This window comes from Saimiri boliviensis, chromosome 9 (genome assembly GCF_048565385.1).
Source record: "Saimiri boliviensis isolate mSaiBol1 chromosome 9, mSaiBol1.pri, whole genome shotgun sequence".
In the NCBI taxonomy this organism is placed as follows: domain Eukaryota; kingdom Metazoa; phylum Chordata; class Mammalia; order Primates; family Cebidae; genus Saimiri; species Saimiri boliviensis.
In genome coordinates this window covers 94940176-94961704 of record NC_133457.1, presented here as the reverse complement: position 1 = coordinate 94961704, position 21529 = coordinate 94940176, and the positions used below count along the sequence as shown (strand labels likewise).

The window sequence follows — 21529 nt, the reverse complement described above, 5'->3', positions numbered from 1 at the left end:
TACCCTAAACGTGGAGCCAACAGGAGATGTAATGGGTGTGGGATGTGGGGGAAGTAGGGACATGACGGATGGCTAGGACCTGAGGTGACCTCTAGGAACTGAAATAATGCCCCAGCTCCCAGCTGGCAAGGAAACGTGCACCTCAGATCAGCAACCACAAGGAGCTGAGCTGTGCTGACAACCAAAGGAACTCAGAGTGGACCCTGAGCCTCACAAAGGACCTCAGCCCAGCTGAGACGGTGATTTCAGCCTGGTGAGACCCTAACTTTTCTGTGTGGGATGGAGCCAGGGGACACCTCAGTAAGCAGACGGGGATGCTAAGGACCAGAGAGAGGAGGGACTTTACTTAAAGTCACACGATAGGTTTAGGACAGACCCAAGAGAGCTGGGCCCTGCAAATCCCAGCTCTTGGAGGAAAAATTCCTGGGTTAGGAAGCTTGTTTCTAACTATCACCGGGATTTGTTTACCCCACATGAACAGGGGCCCCAGGCACGTGACAGATCACAAATTTCTTTCCCAACCAATTGTCACATTTGGCCTTGGCAACAATATCAATGGCCCAGTAGGTGGCTGAGCAAACTGAGCTCAGAGAGGGACACAGGCTTGTGCAGGGATGCAGCCAGGCACGGTGGCTCACACCTATAATCCCAGGACTTTGGGAGGCTGAGGTAGGCGGATCACGAGGTCAGGACTTCGAGACCATCCTGGCCAATATGGTGGAAACCCCATCTCTACTAAAAATACAAAAATTAGCCACTGTGGTGGCACAAGCCTGTAATCCCAACTACTCGGGAGGCTGAGGCAGGAGAATTGCTTGAACCTGGGAGGCAGAGGTTGCAGTGAGCCGAGATTGCACCACTGCACTCCAGCCTGGGTGACTGAGCGAGAGTCTGTCTCAAACAAAAAAAGGATGCAGAATTTATTTCTCAGGGAAGTTGTAAGAATTGAATGAGTGAGGCAGGGACCATACATGTGGCAGTGTTTGGGTGAATACATAATAACAATAATGATTGCTGTTCGGGTATGGTGGCTCACACCTGTAATCTCAGCACTTTGAGATGCCAAAGCGAGTGGATCACTTGAGCCCAGGAGTTCGAGACCAGCTGGGCAACTTGGCGAAACCCTGTCCCTACAAAAAATATAAAAGTTAGCTGGGCATAGTGGCACATGTCTCTAGTCGCAGGTACTTGGGAAACTGAGATGGGAGCATCTCTTAAGCCTGGAAGGCAGAGGTTACAGCGAACTATGATTGCATCACTGCACTCCAGCTTGGGTGACAGAGCAAGACTCTATCTCAAAAAAAAAAAAAAAAAAAAAAAAAAATCATGATTCTTGATAACTTAATTATAAATAAATAATAATACTAATAGTTTTGTAGTGTATTAGTATTTCTTTTATAATTTTATTTCAGTCCTTTTAGCTGTTCGGGAACTATAAGCTTCAGGAGCTGATAGCTCACTTTATGAATGCACACAGATAAGTAATTTACCGTCAATACTCTCTTAAGGGCCTAAGATCACCAGGAAGGCACCTGTAGTTAAACAGTGGATCTATTACTCATTGGGACAAGAAAGTATACACCATGGGGAATCCTGGAACGTCTCAGTTAGTGTTAAGAAAGGCTTATTATAGGATTGGCCTTGTGTTAGGTGACTTGCGAGGGTCTAAAGATGTGGGGTTTTTCTTTAGATTGGATGCTCTTAGGAAGTGGTGGTAATTATGCAGAGGGAATCTTAACAAATCTTGTCTATAGAGAAGGCAGACTTGAGCAGGGCTAACGCTGTCATTGGGAAAGAAGCAGTGGTCACTTGTATTCGCTGGGACTGGGGGGCGTTTGGTCATTTTTGTGGCTTGGAAATGTGAATGACTTGTCTTTGTTCAGACATGATTACAGAGCGTTCTGCTTTTTGTCTCCATCAGTCACTGAGAACGTCCTCTGACATTGGTGTTCTGGGTGATCATTAATGTTGGACAGGACATAAGCTGTTCCCTATGTGTGTTGGGCCGACTTGCACCAGCACCCAGACCTCGCTGATGACTATGTGGGCCAGCCCCTGGGTGTCAGGGCTGCTTTCCTCTTCCTCAATTTCATTCAACACTAGTAGGTCCAAGAGGATCCGTTCCTCCTTTTAAAGATCTCCATATATTAAGTTGCAGCAGCAAGCTCATTCTTGCTCAAACTGGGCAGGCATTCTTAGATTCTTTTCTACTCCTGGAAGTTTTCCTTTCCCACTTATTTGGTCCTGAGCTGGCCTCAGGAAGAAGCAATGAAGACGAGAGATCCTCAGTGAGATCCCAGGAGAGGCGGAACATGTGGGTCACTGAGGCCTGTGCTCAGAAGGTGAGGATTTGAAGATTTCCAAAGACCACACCTAAGGGCCACTGGAGGGTGTCCAACCCCCACTATCCAGAAGGGGAAACTGAGGCCCAGGAGGGAAGGGCTCTGTGTTGGGTCCCAAGGTGTGTCATTCCAATTATCAACTGCCCTCCCTTACCTGACTGGCAGAGTCCATGCTGGGGAATGGCATTAGGAAGGGAAAAGGAGAGGGCATGATTCATGTCCCTCACTGCTCAGGGTCCTGCTGTGTAGCATCCTTTCTGAGGTGTGGGTCAGACAGGTGTTGGCCATCACTAGAAAGGACCCAAGTAGTGACCCCTCCTGCAAGGACAAGACTTGAACAGGATCCTGAAGACTTCTGGGGTTCCTATCTAGAATCTAAACGGGCTAACCTATTCACAGGCTGAGTTGAGTGGCAGCAGCTCCAGTGGACCTGGCTCCCTGCCTGTGAGCATTGTGTGCATGAGTGAGTGCCTCACAGAGCTACATGGTACACGGAAGATGTCTTTTTACCTCCATGTTTGCATCTGTAGCAACATATATGAAATGCACATATATGTTCATGCACACATCAATATACATGGCTACTATTCAGGTAACCATATAATGTTTCAAATGTGCATATATATTTATATGTGTGCATATGTGCAATATCTGGATAGATGTATATGGCATAATGGCATATATACATTAATAGATCAATCATTTTAGAGTATTAAGTATATATGAATTATATTATGCACGATATATTAATAAAAACAGTATTTATCAAGCACTTGCTATATGCCAGGTACTATTCTAAGCACGTGTGTTCTAAATTACTATATGTATTAATTGAAGGATACATAACCTGGTATCTTATTGGGGTCTGTGGATGAAATGTTTCTTCACTCACCTTTAATTAAATTCAGCACTTCTTTCGATTGTGAATGTAAGGCACAAGCCACAATAGTGTCAAGAGTACCTGGAACTTTGTCACCATTAGAAATCATAGCTATTTTCATATCTTGTTATAATGATTATAGATAGATATCTCAACATATTAACACTCAGCATTTGTTTTGACTTACCACTAGATCTTGTTATTTAATGTGTTAGCAAAGAAGCATATACAGTACAATATCAAATCTGTGTTCTTTATATATATATATATATATATATGTGTGTGTGTGTGTGTGTGTGTGTGTGTGTGTGTGTGTGTGTGTGTATTTCTGAGATGAAGTCTTGCTATGTTGCCCAGGCTGGCGTTGATCCCCTGGGCTCAAGTGATCCTCTCAGTTCAGCCTCCCAAGTAGCTAGGACTACAGACACACACCACTATGCCCAGCTTAAAATATTTTGATGACTGTATTTTTAATATAATTTGTTTCCTTCATAATCCAATGCATTTAATTTATTTTAAACATACGAAGATACTCTTCTGAAGAGGAGTCCATGGCTTCACCAGATGCCAAAGAGGCCCATGCCACAGCAAGGAAAGTTCATTGATCAATCCTCCAATGACCCCATGAAGCAGTAGTATTACCAGCTTGCTACAGAGGGGAGCCTGAGGCACAGGGAAGATGTACAACTCGTTTAAGGTCACACGGACATTGAGTGGTTGTGCATTGCAATAACTGCCAGCTGTTTTCATAGCCTGTGAGCTGATGTGGGATTGTCCCTTGTGTCACATCAGAAACCAAGTCTGGTTAATTGTTTTCTTTCTCAAGGTTAAGTGAGATCAGTACAAACAATACACATACATCACATGGATTATTTACGGTCATCATTTGCCAATTCTTATACCTGTGCCATGTTGGATTAATTATTACAGCTTTGTAAGCTGGTTTATTAAGGAGGGGAAGTCGAACGAACAAATCATTGCAAGTCACTTCACCTCATCTTCTCATTGAAGGATGCTGAGGCTGGTGTTGCTGTCAGCTTTCTAAAGCATCTTTAAATGGGAGAGGCGAAGGCCCGCACAGACCAAGTGGAAGGAAAACTCAGAAAAAAGGGTCAAATCCCCCGGCCACTGAGACAAATATCCTGGTGCTGACCATCCTCCACCCCACCCACATGGCCGCTTTCTACCTCGAGTGTGGTAGTTGTCTCTGGAGTGTACTCAGGGAATGCTCTCCCAGTGTGGAAACCATCTTTGCTGGGAACATGCAGAAAGCTCAGAAATGATGTGTCCTGCCCATCTGGCTCCCTCAGGACTCATCAAGTACCAGTGGGAGAGACTGAGTGGTCTTGAAGGCCTTTCCAGAAAGTTCCTCTGGCCCTCGATATAGGAGTTTGGTGGTAGAGGCCCAGATGCCCAGAGTGCTGCAGGAGAGGAAGGCAGCTCACACATGCAGGTGTGCTGGAGGTGGTGCGTGGCTGTGCTGCCTTGGATGAGACCCTTTCCCTGTCTGAGCCCTAATTTCTTTTTTCTTTTTTGAGATGGAGTCTGGCTCCATCACTGAGGCTGAAGTGCAGTAGCGTGATCTCGGCTCAGTGCAACTTCCGTCTCCTAGTTCAAGCAATTCTTCTACTTCAGCCTCCTGAGAAGCTGGGGCTACGGGCATGTGTCACCATGCCCAGCTAGTTTTTGCATTTTTAGTAGAGACAGGGTTTCACCATGTTTCCCAGGATGGCCTCGAACTCCTGAGCTCAGGCAGTCTGCCTGCCTTGGCCTCCCAAAGAGCTAGGATTACAGGCTAGGAGCCACTGTACCCGGTGCCTTATTTCTCCATCACTGAAATGGGAAGAAAACTAACCTGGTGCAGGGAGAGATGACAAGGGTTTTGTATAGGAACCTGCAGATGCAGGCATCCTAGAGGCTGGTCCCTATGACCCGTGGCCCCCAGGAGACCCAGCCTAGGCTGGAGGCCACACCAGCCATGGCCTCTACAGTGCCTTGTACTGCCCAGGGTCCTCAGGCTGGTCTTGTCTGCAGCCATCATGAGTCAGCATCACTATCAGAAGGGCTTTCAGAGATTGCAAGCTGCTCTGTCCATGGGAAACAGGCTCAGAGAGGGCCAGCAGCTCTGATCAAATGGCAGAGCCAGGACTAAGAACCAAGGTCTAATATTGCTGGGCAGGACACAGCTGTGTCCTTGATAGTCTGAGGCAATCTCAGATGAACTGGAGCCTGGGTCAGGACCTGGGGACAGGAGGCTGAGAAAGGGCACAGAGGTGGAAAGAAGAGAGATGGGAGCCAGGGACAGAGAAGGAGAGAAGGTGAGCACCTGCTCCTGCCTGCCCAGCATCTCTGCTTTCTGAAGTCATGACTTGGGTGGCACTGACCCCACTGTTGGTGCCAGACATGATCATGTGACCCAGGTCTGGCCAAGCAGAATAAGAGTGATAAGCGCAGGGATGGACAAAGGACCAATCCTGGCTGCAGAGAAACATTCCTTTACGGGAACCACGGAGACAGGGGGCCCTAGGCTGCCAGAGACTTCTTATGAGGAAAGACCCTGGCTGAGAATAGAGTCATTGCGGCAGATGGAGAGGCTGAGAGGTGGAGCTGACATCATTTGAGTCACTGGATCTAACCTCACTTGCATTTACCCTTAGACTTCCCAGTTATGTGAGTCTATTTATTCCTTAGGCCAGAATTTCTATTCCTTGTACTTGAGTCCTGGCATGAAGGAGGAAGGAAGGTAAGAAGGAAGAATGAATATTTAAGAATGAGTGTCTGAGGCTGGGTGCGGTGGCTCCTGCCTATAATCCCAGCACTTCGGGAGGCTGAGGCAGGTGGATCACATTGAGGTCAGAAGTTTGAGACCAGCCTGGCCAACATGGCAAAACCCCATCTCTACTAAAAATACAAAAATTAGTGGGTGTGGTGGCAGGTGCCTGTAATCCCAGCTACTCAGGAGGCTGAGGTAGGAGAATCATTTGAACCTGGGAGGCAGACGTTGCAGAGATCTGAGATCACGCCACTGCACTCCAGCCTGAGCAACAGAGACTCCGCCTCAAAAAAACAAAAACAAAAACAAAAAAACCCCCCAGAAAAACAGGTGTCTTAGGACAACTCAAATCAGCTTCCTGCTCTCTTATAAATTGGGAGTACACAGAGAGACCTGGGCCTTCATCCTACCCGGAGGAGTTCTGTACCTGGGGCTCACAGCTCTGCCCTGCCTCCTCTCTAGCTTGCAATCAGCCTAGAAACTACAGTAGAAAAATACATGATGTGCATACAAAAATCAAACGCCTTTTCCTCACCTGCGTACAGGACAGGGGCAGCATGCTCTGGGGAATGCCTTCCTCGCCCCATTCACCTCTTTGGGGACACACATTTATTAGGTTCCTGCTTCATGCCAGGCTCTGTTAAGGAGATGACACACATGGTCTCATTTCCTCCATGCCACAGCCTAGCCAGGAGGGAGTATTATCATCTCCATTTTACAGATAGGACAACTGAGGCTTTGACGATTGAGAAGATGATTGGTGCCTTGAGAGGCCGAGCCGCTGGACCAAAGCGTCAGAGCTGGAGCAAGTTTGTCCGACTCCAGAGCCCTGCTCACAGTAGGCGCTAAATAAAGATCTGCTGGCAAATGTCGCCTGAGGCAATTTGAGCTGTCTGGGCAGCAACCTGCCCCTAAATATTTCCCATCCTGCCTGAAATGCCACCATTTCCTCTGGATCTAGAAACCATGTCCTTTGGGTCTTGAAGGGGAAAAGTGCTGTTTCCCGGGACTGAGATCAAAGTCAGTCTGTGGGGTTTACTCAGGGATCGGCTGAAAGTGGGACTCAGAACTGAGCCAGAGCCAGGGGGACGAAGGTGTCCCATTCCCACTGGCCCAGCCTAATCCAGGAGAAAACCTTCTGAGGACAGAGGTGTATCTTGGTGGTAGGGCAGGTGGGTGCCTGGTTGGCCCTGGGTGTTGGCCGATGACAACAGGGCTGAAAGCATGACACGGTGATGGGGACAGGTGACAGAGCGGCTGTGGGCCCTTTCCGACTGCGGCCTCTGAGAGAAGCTGTGAGGGCCCTGGTCTCCCAAACTCAGGCAGAGGCCTGATGTTCTCCTCTGTGGCTCCCCTACTACCACCACAGAGGCAGCATCACTGCTGGATGGGGAAGGGGAGGGAGGCTAGGGGTTTCGGCTTGGAGGCAGAGAGGATCTGGACCTGGAGATGGATGTCCTGGCTCACAGTTTCTGTCCTTGAACTGGGGGAGTTGAGGTGACAGGGAGTCTTAAGGGAAGCCACCCAGGTAGAGGTCCAGCTTCCTGTGGCTTGAAGGAGCCTTGGAGGAAATGAGCCTATAACACAGACAGGGACTTGGCTCTAGACCCTTCTTCAGGGGTGGTATCTGTTTTAACTGAAAGGTTCTTTCCAGTTGTTTTTAGAGGTTGTTTGAGGCTGTCACTGTAGCCAAAAAGGGTGAGTATAGGTGGAGTGGGGGATGGGATGGGGCTTTAGCCACGGGGAGCACGAGCTTTTTCCAAGGGCATCTACAGTCCTGTGAGATGCTCTGGGACAAACAGAGCCCATTTTCAAATAAGTACATTTGGAGAAAGCTGCCCACTCCAGCCCCTTCATGGGTCGTCACAAGGCGCGTGGCCGTATTAAAGGCTCTGATCATCCTTCAGGGAAGAATGCCTCTTCACTTTGACTTAACCTGCTGTTTCCTTTTCTTGCTGCTCACAGGTACTTTTAGAGGCAAGCCATAGTCATTCCCTGTGACACATACTCTAGGACATGCTGGAGGTGGAGAAGCATGTCCTGATAGGACATGCTTTCTCCTAAAGACCCTGAGCTCCAGACACTGGAGCCTAGAAGTGGTGAAGTCTGAGAACTCTGAGCTCCAGGGTCATTGCAGCCCAGAAGTGGTGAAAGGTAGAGGGGAAATGATTAATCCACCCATTAAGGGGTGGATGCAGCCCCTTCAGACTTGAAAAGAAAGTTCAAGGACATCTCAAGACTAGGAAAGCTTGGCACAGGAGCTTGGAATGGGAGATGGCCTTCTCGCCAACCCGGGGGATGGAACCTGGGCTCTCCAGACAGTTTCTAGTGTGCAAAGTCCTTCCCATCTGCCTGCAAACCCACCAGTGGTCATGTATTCCTTTGAGGAGCCAAGTTTGGTCTGTTCTCAGCCCGTTCAAGGTATTGTGACCCTCTAGGTGGCAGGGAGCCCCTGCAGGAGGCAGGAGAGAAGAGGAGCGAGACCTAACCAGAGGGATGGGCCCCGGAACACCCTCCATGTCACACACGGAGGGGAGTAGGGAGGCAGATGACCCTTCTGGACTTCTGGGGGAAGGAGGGCTGGCTCAGGAGACCCCAGAGGTCAAGGAAGATGGTGGCACAGGGTCCTGCATCTGGGTCCAGGTTGTCCGGGAGTGCCAAGTCCGAGCTCCTCATGCGTGGTCCAGCCTCTGGCATGGCTGCTCATTAGATGCCCGAGGGCCGTATCATCAGGCGGGAGGCACGCAGTGAGTAGCTGGGGCCCTTGAAGTAGTGCCAGCGGATGCCGTCCATCTTGTGCTTGTTATTGGGAGCGCGGTAGTAGATGCCATTGAGGTTCGACAGGCCACAGGCATCAAACCACCACCCTGGTGGAAGAGGGAGGAAAGAGGCTTGGTGGAGGTGGGGGCCCAGCCAGTGGCAAGAGGGCAGCCCCTGTGTCCCAAAGAGAACAAAGAGCTGTTGCCTCCTCTGGGAAACCAGCTGGCTGGGGATGGGGCTGGGTGGGAGTGGGGGTGAGGTAGACAACATACCCTCTGCTCAGCTGGAGCGTCTAGAGGGCAGCAGGGGGCTCCGGCCATCCCTTGAGCCCCTCTGCTTCTCCTGGCCTTTTCCCTTAGCCCTTAGTGTCCGTCTTCCTCCCTCACTGGCCCTCTGTCTTTCCAGCTCCCTAACCTCCTCAAATCACTCTCCCCATTGCTTTCTAGTGGTCCCTGTCACTCTCTCCGAGTCTCTCACCCTCCGGGGTCATCTCTTTCTCTCTGACAGTCTCTATGCTTGGGTGTGTCTCATTGTGTTCCTCTTTCTCTGATGGTCTTTGCCCCTCTCTGCCTTTCATGTCTCTGGCCTTCGCTTCCTCTGGGCCCCCATCTTTCACATGCTATGTTCGTCTCTGGGACTTTCCTTGGGCCGAGTCTTTCTCCCCCGTCTCCCTCTGCACTTCTCTGCCCGGATATAGCTCTCCATCTCCTGCTCAATGACTGACAGTCTTGGTGTCTCTCTCTCTCTCTCCATCTGTCCTCTGTGTCTCAAAAGTTCTCTCCCCTTGTCTCTGTCCTTCCTTCTTTGTCTCTGTCTCCCACTTGCCCCACTTCCAGCTCTTTGACCTCTGTACCTGCCAGAGTTGGTAGAGAGCTGTCCCTCTGCCACCCTCTAGTCTCCTGATCCTGGTTTGGCTCGCCTGGGGTTGGGACTGGTAAGGCAGGGTGCCTTCCCATGGAACCCCACACTCAGTGTTCCTTTAGCCTTGTCTCTGAGGAAAACTGGTGGTGCCAGCTTTTGGAGGAGGTGAGACCTGGAGGGGACCTCAAGAACCTAGTGGGGGAAGGCACCAAAGGAGCTCAGCCAGGTGAGCACATGGGTGGGCAAGGCCGGACCTGCACCCTGCTCCTGACAGCACCTGGGTGCACAAGAACCTGCGGAGGGAATGGGACTGTCAATCTGGGTGAGCCTGTGGGTGGGCAGAGCTTCACCCCACCCTGCACCTACCTCCAGACATCACCTGGGCACACTTGCAGAGGCAGTTATCGTTGTCTGAGTCAAAGGTGCTAAAGCTGGTGTTTTGCAGAACCATGCTGCTCTGGCGCCCTGCTGAGCCGTGGTACCCGCCCAGAGAAAGCCTGGAAGCCAATCAGAGGTGGTGGTGGCAGAAAGGCCCAGAGTCAGGGTGAGACTGTGTTGAGGAAGAACTTCTCCAATGGCTTTGCCCCAGGCTGAGCTTCTCCTCCAGGTGTTCTTGAAGGGAAAGCCCCAGCCTGGGTGTGGCGCTTGGGCCGTTTCCCCTCCTGATTGCCTTTCCTGCCTGCTGCCTCCCAGGCACCTACTGTATGCCAGGCCTTCCCCATCTCAGTGAACCTAAGTCTTGGAGAGAAGTGAGAATGGTCACAGAAATGATAATAATGGTGAATATATGTATATATTTTTAGAGACATCATCTTGCTCTGTTGCCCAGGCTGGAGTGCAGAGGCATGATCACGACTCATTACAATCTCAACCTCTTGGGCCCAAGCAGTCCTCCCACCTCAGCCTTCTGAGTAAATGGGTCTATAAGCATGTGCCACTGTGCACGGCTAATGTTTGAATTTTTTGTAAAGACGGGGTCTCGCTATGTTGCCCAGGCTGGTCTTGAACGCCTGAGCTCAAACAATCTGCCGCCTAGGCCTCCCAAAGCTCTGGGATTACAGATGTGAGCCACCATGCCTGGCAACACATTTTTTCTTTTCTTTTTCTTTTCTTTTCTTTTTCATCTACTATGTGTCAGGCATTGTTCAAAGTTCTTTGCACGGGGTTAACTCATTCTCATTTAATTCTCACAACACCCTATTCCCATTTTACACATGTATAAAAAGATCCTAAGAATCAAAGAAATCTGCTTAAGGTCTCATAATAAATAAGGGTCAGAACCACATGGAGCCTACGTGGCCTGACTTGGGAGGCCGTGCTCCCTGGTTGATGATGATCCGGCAGCCCCAGCCCCATCACACCTCTCATTAACCCACCTCTTCTCCCAGAGAGCAGTCCAGCCAAGGATGTGAAGGTCTGCCTTGGGACAGTGACTCTAATATCAATTGCTGAGTGTTTACTACCTGCCAGGCACTGTGTTGATGCTTCATGTGTGGTATCTCATTCAGGCCTCATCACACTTTTTTTGAGGCAGGTATGCCTAAGGTATCTACAGACGGAAAGGTGAAGGGACTTGCTCGGAGTCCTTCAGGGAAGTAGGGATGGAGTCAGGACTTCAGCCTTTGTGTTGGTGGCCAGTGGCTTAAATGGGACCCTGCAGGGTGTTGTAGCTACTCACTGATCAGCTGTGAGGAGTAAGGGGACATCCAGGGAGTTGTTCATTCAGCTCTGGACCTTGCATTATCAGATTGGTATGGCTCCCATAAGGAAAGATGTCAGAAGTACCCAGTTGGAGGAAACAGTGGGGGAGCATCACCGAGAAGTCCCCAGAAGTAAAATCAGGCATAAAGTTCGAAAGGAAAGAGTCACACAGAGATTCCTTGGGAGGAAGCGACCTTCCCATCAGGGGAAGTATTCCAGCACAGCTGGATATTGACTGTGACCATGGAGGGAATCTATGAAAAACCAGATGACATGTGAGGTCCTTTGTAGCCCTGTGAGTGTGAGTGTATAAATCTAATTCTGTCCTTGTTCCAAGATAGCCAGGATTCAGGCTTATCTAAAAGATCCTTGAATTTCTCTGAGAGGTAATATCATGCTGTGGAGACATCATGAGTTTTGGCAGCAGGGAGATCAGAGTTCAAATTCAGGCTAACTTGATCTGAGTTCAAATACAGGTTATCTTGTGACTTTTGGCAGGATACTTAAGCATGGTGTCTCAGTTTCCAGATTACCAAAGTAGGTACAGAAATGCCTACCTCAAAGTGTTGTGGGGAGGATTAAATGGAATAATGGTGTCTGGAACATAGTAGGTGCGCAATACATGCTAATTCCTTTTCCTAAATATACTAAGAACCAGGCTGAGGAAGGGGTGAGAAACCTTGATGATCTTACATCATCATATTTAAGCTTATTCTGCCACTGAAGAAGCAGAGGCTCAGAGAAGCGAGCTGACTTGTCTAAGTTCCCAAAGCAAGCTGGAGCGAGGCCACAATGAGTGCAGGAATTTCAACTCCCGGCCCAGGGACACTTCCACCCAACCCCAGGGCATAGGACAGACTGGGCAAGTCACCTCCCTTTGCTTCTGGGTCTCTGTAAAAAGGCTGACTTGACATGACTGACCTTGGAAGACCCCTTCTTGCTTCTCGGGTGGCAAGGCCAATGACATTCTTTCCACCCCACCCGGTGGCTAGGACATGCTGAGTGCTAACCAGCTGCCTCCAGATCCCATGACGTGCACCCAAATGGGGGACAGATGGTAGGAACAGGAGACGCCCAGAGACTGACCCTTGGTGCACACTCTGTAGACACTAGTTTGGGGACCCCAGCACACCCACTAGCCTGATTACCCTGCCAGCCCACCCACCGGCTGGACCCTGAGCCCACCTGTACAGCTGGCCCTCACTGCCCAGCTGGAAATGCTCATACTGGGCATAGGTCTTGTGGCCTTCCCAGTCTTGCAGCTCCACACGCAGAGAGTAGGGTGCCCTGCTGGTGAGCTGGTACACCACCTCATTGCCAAGCCAGTGCTCCCCAGCTGGATCTCCGAAGCCCTACAGGGAGCGGAGCATGGGGTGAGATTCATGCTGAGGAGGAGGCCATGTCCCTGGCTGCGGAGCTGGGCTGGGCCAAGCTCCAGGGCTACTTATACAAAACCACTGTGCTTAATGATCGAGTTCATAAGTACAGTGTAGGCAGGCCCAGGAGTGGGAGCCCTCCACCTTCTAGAGGAAAAAGACTAAGACTTTTGTAAGTGTAACAGCCTGTTAAAAGCTATGGAAATCACATTCTTCTGAAGTTCAAGAACAGGAAAAACGAATCTTTGGTGACTACCTTTGGGGGAGTATTGACTGGGAGGAGGCGCAAAGTGGACCTCTGGGTGCTGGGAGTGTTGTACATGTAACTCTGCATGGTGGTCACGTGATTGGATACACATGTAAGGATTCACTGAGCTTTACACTTTGGGATTTGAGCACTTAGCCACATGTATGTCAAATCTCAACAAAAATTAAATAAAAGATTTCAATCAGCTACATAAACAGTGGAGCAAACTTCGTTCAGTGACAGTGCAACCACTGCAAGATTTCAGCAACATAGAAATGTAAAACTGAGCGTGGGGAATGTCACGTCCCAATGCCCCTGGACAGAGCAATAATTCAGCACCAAGGACAGGGGCACACAGAAGGCCCGCTCCCCATTTCAGTCCCCGTGCAGTGTGGATTAGCCTGATGGTTAATATTCAGTGGTCTTTTGTGCATTTCTGCATCTGCACACCCTATTCCTCCTTTCCATCTTAATAATTGTTTAAAACTCAATTAGTTAAAAACACTCATAACAATTTGGTATTTAAGTATTCTTTAAATGAACAGCAAGCAGACACAAATAATAAAACTGCTGTATTACCTTGTGGGTATCTTTTTCTATTTCTTTGGCTTTGAAAACTTTAAAAGCTTTCAAGTATTTTAAGTCAGCTTGACAAAAAATCCTTTATTCAAAACCTAATTAAAAATTGGGAAACAATCAGGCTTCTCATTTGATAAAATACACGTGCTCTTTGGGCCTGCAATTCCTTGTTAATGAATCTCTCCTGCAGAGTGGCCATGGATGTAGGAAAAGACAAGAAAATTCACTAAAGCAGTGCAGTCAGGGGTGACTGGGAGGGGTTGTTTGTCTGTTCCCTCCTTTGTATTCTTCAAAAGATCAGCAATGTATATGTATTATATTTTTAAAAAATTAAAACAAAACTAAAGCTAAACTTTTTTCTTAAAATATGTGTAAGAACTTTCAAAAAGAACATTCAAATTCAGGTAGTGTGGTCTCATCAGTAGATGTGCACCATTGGCTTTAGACAAGTTGATTTTTTTTCTGGGGGAGGAATGAGGGCAAAGCAGACCCCTTCCAACAGCCCAGCCCCTGCCCCAGGTTTCAGGGCTGAATGGCCCCTCTCCAGGGCAGCAGGATTACCTGTTTGTAATCCTTCCAGTTCCGCTGGAAATTCACGGTGCCATTCTCACGGCGCTGGATGATGGTCCACCTGCCTCCACTGCTCTGCAGGTCACAGAACACCTGGAGGGGGTGGGCAAGGCACAGCTGGGAGCCCTTGGAAGCAGCCAGAGGCCAGGTCTGTGCTGGCTCAAATGTGGCTAGGCTGACCGACCCTCACAGAGTAACAGGTGAGCCTGGGCGTCCTGGGCATCAGAATGATCCAGGCTCAAACTCTCCATCCACTGTCATCATTTTTCTAAAGTGATGAGTAAGTAATAACTTCTCAGAAACTTCCTCTCCTCATTTGTAAAATGGAGGTTCATACCTTAACCTCTTCGTGCCTCAGTCTCTCATCTGCAAACTGGGGTTGTGAAAAATTAAGTGAGATGAGTCGTGTAAAGTGTTAAGAACAGTGCCTAGCACATACTAGGTAAATGGAAGCTTGGCCTCTTTTTGTTGAAAGGAGAGTTTAGCAGGATGTGAGAAGTGTAAAAGACAACCTGGAGACAAGCAGAGGCATTGCTCTTGGCATATGAAAAGGGAGTGAAAGGAAATTGAGTCATGGTGGCTCATGCCTGTAATCCTAGCACTTTTCGGGGCCAAAGAGGGAGGATCGCTTGAGCCCAGGAGTTTGAGACCAACCTAGGAAACATAGGGAGACTTTGCCCCTACAGAATGTTATAAAATATTAGCCAGGGCATGGTGGCATGTTCCTGTGGTCCCAGCAACTTGGGAGGATGAGGCAGGAGGATCACTCAAGCCCAGGAGGTAGAGGCTGCAGTGAGCTATAATCACGCCATTGCACTCCAGCCTGGGTGTCAGAGCGAGACCCTGTTTAAAAAAAAAAAAAATGGGAGCCATTCATTGAAGATGGTGGCTCCTCCATTAGCCCTGGTTTCTAACTTCTCACACAGAGCAGAACCCCAAGTCCTGCCTTCAACCGGATAATATGTAAACTAGAAAGAAGTGTCTTTATGCTAAGCCCCTGGAATTTTGGGGCTTATTTGTAGTATCAGCTAGCATCATTTTAACCAACACAGAACTATTTCCTCCTGTTCCAGTGAATGCATCTCTAAAGTGATGCTGGTGAAGGATGCACTTCCAGCTTTGCAAACTTCTGCTTATCCCCACAATCTGACCCCTGACTGCTGGGGGTTTCAGAAGTCAAGGCCACCCCTACACCTCTGGTATTTCAGATACTGGACAAAGCCTGTTGCTGATGGGGTGGAGGGTGTCTGTCTGGGAAGCCCTTGGCCCAGCACCCTCTAACAGCCACAGTTCCCAGGGAGCCCCCTAACCTTCCTGGGCTTCGCTGCATTGGACACCTGGATGGTGTAGACATCACTGGCATTGGCCCCAGAGCGCTGGATCTCTGCACAGTCCTGGAACACCTGCTCACCTGTCATTATAAAGGTTGCAAAGGGACAAAACAAAAGTCAGCTGGAGCCAAGGAAAGAGAGAAGGGGCCAAGTGGGCATGCCTGCCTGCTTTATGTTCTGGGTTAGGAAGTGCTGGGGACAGGGAGATGAGTCAGGCCTGAGAAGATATTGTAGAGGAGGTGACAGTAAGCTGGGACCTGGACAATGAGCAGGAGTTGCCCATGAGGAAGGGGAAGATGTTCGAGGCAAAGGAAACAGCATATGCAAAGGCCCCAAGGTAGGAAGGGCCCTAGTGTGTGCAGGGGACAGGGCATGGGCAGGGGAACTGAGGCTGAGGCCAGGGAGAGGAAATGACTCACACCATGAGAGAGGAGTTGAGGCCAGGGAGTCTGCTCGCTGTTTGATGAAACTGAGAGGGTAGAACATGGCTGGCACAGAGAAGGTGAGGAAGGGAGAGGAGAGAGGAGACTGAGATTTCAGCAGGGCCAGGTCAGCCTTGAATGCCAGGCTGAAGAGCCCAGATTCTCTGGGCTGAGAAAGAGCACTCTGGCCAGAGTGTGGAGTGGGGGACTGGAGAGGATGAGGCTCAAAGCTGGGAGGCCAGAGAGAATGCTGTTGGGGTTTTCTAGGAGAGAGTTACTGGGGTCTGAACTTCAATGAAGCACTTCCCATTTCACAGACCAGGAAACTGAGGCCCAACAGTAAGAAAACTAGCCCAACGGCACACAGCCAGGCAGGACAGAACTTTCCTTCCTTGGAGCTCTGTTGGGTGGGGGCTGTGGGCTCCCCTCCATAGCCCACCCTTTTGGCTGGATCTCCCTGCTTCCCTGGGCATTGACCCCCTTATCTGTCCTCTCTGGAAGCTGACTGCTGGCTTTAAAGGGTCTCTGTTTCTTCCCTTTGGACTACATGAGATCAGAAGAGAATTTAATGACCAAAATCTCCCAAGGGTTTCTAGGCCTGGGCTGGAAAAAGTGACTGTTGACAAATAAAGTGCAGACTTAAAATTTCCTGTCTCAGTTAGTGGGATCCAACTAGAGATTTGAACTATGAGTCTATGAGAATCCAATCTCTCTAGGTAGGCAGGTACCCAGGATGGGGCCAGAATTCCAGATGGATAGGTTGTCAACACCAATGAGGAACTGGGAGGCTACCACGGGGTGGGACTTCCTGGTTTGGCTTTACACTTGAACTTCAGGGATCCCCAATCCTGGATCTGGGGCACTTGTCTGGAGAAGGCTGTTGCTCTCATGCCACAAATCAGGTGACTAAGCCCCCCAGATCCATCCCAGTTTGCCCACAAGCATTTCCTGGGCAGGGGTCTCCACTGCCCCACCTGTCAGCACCCCTCTAGCTTCCCATGGGGACCTGGAGTCCAGCCAAGCATGAGGAAGCTACTGGCCTCAAGGTGAGCAGGGATGGGCCGAACTTCACCCAGTAAGGCAAGGACAGAGCCAGGGTTGGCCTGAGATTTCCAGCCACCCTTTCCAAGGCTCTGCTCACTGTTATTTTCCTTAGTCTTCAACAACATCAATAACAATAACAACAATAATATCAATGCTAAAAGTGAAATACTCACCAGGTATTGTAGTGTTTCCAAGGCGCCATGTAACGGCAGTGGTATTTTGGGACCAGGAAAAATATTTTTGGGAGTCATAAGAATAGGATAAATGGGTATTGATATGCAATGATTTGACCGAGTCCTCCTCTGAATCTCTGGGCTGGTAATTTGTACCAGTTTCCCTGCTTTTGGCCATAGGCACTGTGCTGAACCCCTTTGTATGCACAAACTCATCTGATTCTCTGTGTAAAAGCTCGATAAGATTATTATTCCCATTTTACAGATGAGAAAAACTGAGCCTCTGAAAAGTTAAATAAATGACTTGTATGAAGTTCCAGTGCCAATAAGTGAAGGAAGCAGGCCTTGAACTCTGGCCCATGTGACTGCAAAGCCAGTGCCCTTCCTCCACATCTCCTCTTGGATTTCCACCACTGAGCATGCATAAGGCTGGGGAAACAGCCTGCCTTAACAATTGCTGTTTTTACATCGTACAAAGGTTAGGTCTTTTCTACCTGTGCCCTTGTCCTTGTAACCTTCTGAACCAAACTCCCCAGTGCCTGGAAACAGCAGAAGACTTGACTCTTTTCCTTTCACCAGCCTCCACCTGACGAGGACAAAGCTATGCAGAGAGCTGGTGCTCCCTTCCTGCTAGACTTCAAGGATGCCTGGCTCCTGTGCCCCATCTCCATCCAACCCTCTTTTCCACTCCTGGTGACTGAGTTCTTCAGGTTCTCCATTCAGAAGGGGGCGAAAGCAGCCTCCTAGTGTCCTTCCCTGGTCATGGTGAAGCACAGGGGACAGGGTGTTTGGGCAAAAGGTGCCCCAAGTGATGCGCGCTACACAACCTCCTACTCAAATGACTGAGCAGACATTCAGCCTCAGATGGAGACTGGGTCAGTGGTGGGTTAGTGGGAGTGGCATTGGGTCCAGGCCCTGTGCCTTGGGCTAAGCTGCAAGAAACCCACACGTGGGATGAATTCAGGTAGCCTCACTGCCAGATCCATGCATAAGCAGGTAATGGGTTTGGGTTAATCCACATCTTGTGATTTAGAAGGTGTCTACTTTTCCTGCCTGTAGCTTCCTTAGGCCTCAGATCCTTACTTGGCTGGGTCTGCCAGACTTAGATGGAGCCAGGTGGGGTCCTGTGTTTTCAAATCTCTGTCAGCCCTGGTGGTGCCTGGAGTGCCATCATTACTACATCTCAAAGGCCTTCCAGCCTTCCTTCATGGATCCAGGGCAGCAGTAGCCCCTTCCGTCTGTCTCTCTCATCAAGCCATCTCAATTCATGGCTCCAATAGGAGCTTCTTGAAAGTAGTCTCACTCTGTTCAAAAGCCTCCTATGCCCCCTGCTAGCCTCAGGCTAAGAGCCCCTCTCCTTCCCACAGCCTTTGGACTTGTCCGTTTTCATGGTCTGGAAACTTCAGGAACACTGATAGCTGAGCATCTGGCACACGTCTGGCACTCAAAAACCATGTGGTTCTTTCTCCTTCCCTCTGGGACCCATAGACCAAGGACGAGATATTTTCACAAGAGACAGAGGCCGTGACTATGCATTCACTGCTATAACCCCAGCACCCAGCACTGGGCCTGGCACACAGTAAGTGCTTAGTACATGTTTGTTGACTGAGTGATTGCAGCTGGGACCAAGCATACCTTGGCCATCCCAAGAAGGCTGCATTAGAAGGAGTCAGTGAGGGCCTGGGAGCAGGCCCAGGCATTGCTTTCCCTTCCCAGAAACCAGGGCCAGGGAGGCCTCCTCACTTCTGTCTGGCCCTCTTGGGCTTAGGGCAGGGGCATTAAGTTGAGAGAGGTCCTTGGGGTGCATTGAGTTCAACCTCCCAGTTCCTTCCCATTCAATAGATAGGGAAACCGAGGCCAGAGAGGGGTAAGACAAGCCCAAGAAAGTGGAGCTGGAGAGTGAATCCTGGAGACCAAATTTGTCAGTCTGGGCTGCTGTTGTCCTTATCCTCACCTCCAAAACCCACGGGTAAACTGAGGCCAAGAGAAGGGCAGGGGCATGCCTAAGGTCACCCATGGAATCAGGGAAGAGGGTCTGGATTGGGATTGTTGTTGCCGCTATTGTTATTGCCGTTTGTTGTTATTTCTACTTCACAGATGGTCGGGGAGGGTGGGGCCCCCCGCAACGGTTTCCAGGCCCCCAGAGACCCAGAAGTGTGAGCAGGGTCTCCCTCCCATCTCCCGCCAGTCTCCAGCCGCACTGGGGCGCACCGCTCCGCTCACCCGGGGCCAAGGCCTTAGCCCTTTCTTGCATCCGGTCCCGCCACACTGCCAGCTGCTGGCGCAGTTGGTGCTGTTGTTCCTGCAGGAGGCTGGAGTTGTGCCTGAGACCTTGCAGGCCGCGCTCGATGTTGGTGAGGGCGGTGCTCTGGCGGCTCAGCGCATCCAGCAGCTGCTCCTTCTTGCTGAGGAGGCTGGCCAGCTCCTCCTGCTGCTTCATTTCCAGGGCCTGCAACCGCGCTTCTAGCGTGCTGCCAGGTAGAGGGCGCACAGAGGTGAGCCTGCGGTCCTCGCGAAGCAAGCACCCCACCGCGTGCCTCCCTCGGCCCCGGAGTCCCTGCAGCCCGACGATGAGACTCAAGTGTGGTGGAGCGCCGTGGGCCCACTGTAGGCACAGATTGAAGAGGGGAGAAAAGAGATACCCAGCCCTGGCGTAATAAAGATTGAGGTCCAGTAGAAAAAAGAAGTGGTGTGGGAAGGACACCAGCAACTGGGTAGCTATTATCAAATCCCAAATGTGCTTGCTTTTTGATCCAGCAGTCTACTCTCAGGGGGCATCTTCCAGGCGGCACGGGCAAGAATGGCCCTGGGGCCTTGCTTGTAATAGAAACAACAAACAAACCAAAAACCGATATAGCCTAGATGCCCAACAGCCAGGACCGGCTGAATCCGTTGTGTTTTGACATGCCTGGAAATGCTCCGCAGCCGTGAAGGAGGAGGCTGGGTGCATTTGCACAGAACCAGAAAGCTGCCCAGGACTTGGGTCACATCAAGTCTAACCCCATGTGTGGCAAGAAAAAAAAAAAAAAAAAGACAGAAAGTATTATGTAAATATAGAGAAACAGGGTGATCCAGCCCCAGCCCCAGCCCTGGCTCTGGTGCCCGCCCTAGGTCCCAAACTTGACTCCAGCCCCAGCCCCTGCCCTAGTCTGGTGCCAGGTGCCACACCCACCTGTTTTGGGCCTGAAGCTGCTGGAGCTTCTGCCTCTGCAACAGCAGCTGGTCCTCCAGCTTGGTGGTGGACAGGAAGGTCTCCAGCATCTGGGCGTCCATTCTTGATGTCTGGCTCAGGAACTGCTCCAGCAAGCAGAAGCCGGTAGGGGACTACATAAGCCCTACAGGAGCCCTGGCCAACCACCCACCTGCCCACAGACCCTGCCACTCCAGAAACTCACTGACCCGTTTCCGTAGTTCCTGTGGTCACTCATTCACAGGCCCTAACTTAGGTTAGCTTCCTAACTTAGCTTCCTAAATTTGCCTTTCCCCATCACTGCAATGGCAGCTCCATTCCTCCTGCTGCTTTGGCCCCAGGAGCCGTCATCCCTGTCCCCCACATCCAACCGACCTGCAGGGCCTGTCAGCTCTACCTCCCAGGTGGCAGCTGACCATTTCTCTCCTGCTCTGTGGCCTTTACTTTGGCCCTGGACTCCCACCCTTGTTCCCTACAGTCCATTCTCTACTCAGCCGCCTGGGGCTGCCTCTTAAAACAAATTTGCTCTGTTCAGAATCTTCCTGTGACTCCCATCTCATGCAACAGAAAAGCCCCAGTCCTCACCATGGCCTGCAAGGCCCTGTAGTGTGATCTGTCCCTATCACTTCTCCAGCTCCTTGCCTGCCACTCTCCTCCTGGTCACTCCAGCATACTGGTCTCTTGATGTTCTTGAACCCGCCAGCACGCCCATCGTCCCTCTGGGCCTTTGCACGTGCTGTGTCCCCTGTCTAGAGCACTCTCTGCAGTAAGCCTGGCTGCAGCCCTACCCTTCTCCATGGCCCTTCCTGGCCTTGCTGTATGAACTCGCAGCTCTCATCCCTCCCACCACTCCCGGTGCACCCCTCTCTTGCTCTGTCCTTCACTCTATTTTCTCCTTAGCACGGTCACTGGCTAACATATACAGCCACGTGTTGCTTAACTATGGAAAGATGTTGTAAGAAATTCGTCATGATGCGATTTCGTCATTGTGCAAACATCATAGTGTGTACTTACACAAACCTAGATGGTATAGCCGCCTACACACCTAGGCTATATGAGACAGCCTGTTGCTCCTAAGCTACAAACCCATACAGCACGGGACTGTACCGAATACCGTAGGCAGTTATACCACCGTGGGAGGTATTTGTGTATGCATATCTAAACATAGAAAAGGTGCAATAAAAACAGGGTGTGAGAATCTTATGGGCCTGCCATTGTCTGTGTGGTAAGTTGTTGACTGGAACATTGTTAAGTAGTGCATAACCACACATGTCACTTAT

General features: G+C 50.2%; 1 protein-coding gene across 1 annotated transcript in view; it reads right to left on the bottom strand.

Moving 5' to 3' along the window:
• Positions 1–3673: 3673 nt before the first annotated feature.
• The window catches only part of ANGPT4 (angiopoietin 4), a 38057-nt gene continuing 20201 nt past the window's right edge, over positions 3674–21529 (bottom strand). The window contains exons 3-9 of the mRNA XM_010351755.3: positions 20232–20353; positions 19283–19530; positions 15400–15500; positions 14081–14182; positions 12503–12669; positions 9983–10113; positions 3674–8862 (exon numbers count right to left, since the gene is read on the bottom strand). Coding sequence (XP_010350057.3) covers positions 8702–8862; positions 9983–10113; positions 12503–12669; positions 14081–14182; positions 15400–15500; positions 19283–19530; positions 20232–20353 — 1032 coding nt within the window. The 3' untranslated portion in view covers positions 3674–8701. The remainder of the gene's footprint in view (positions 8863–9982; positions 10114–12502; positions 12670–14080; positions 14183–15399; positions 15501–19282; positions 19531–20231; positions 20354–21529) is intronic.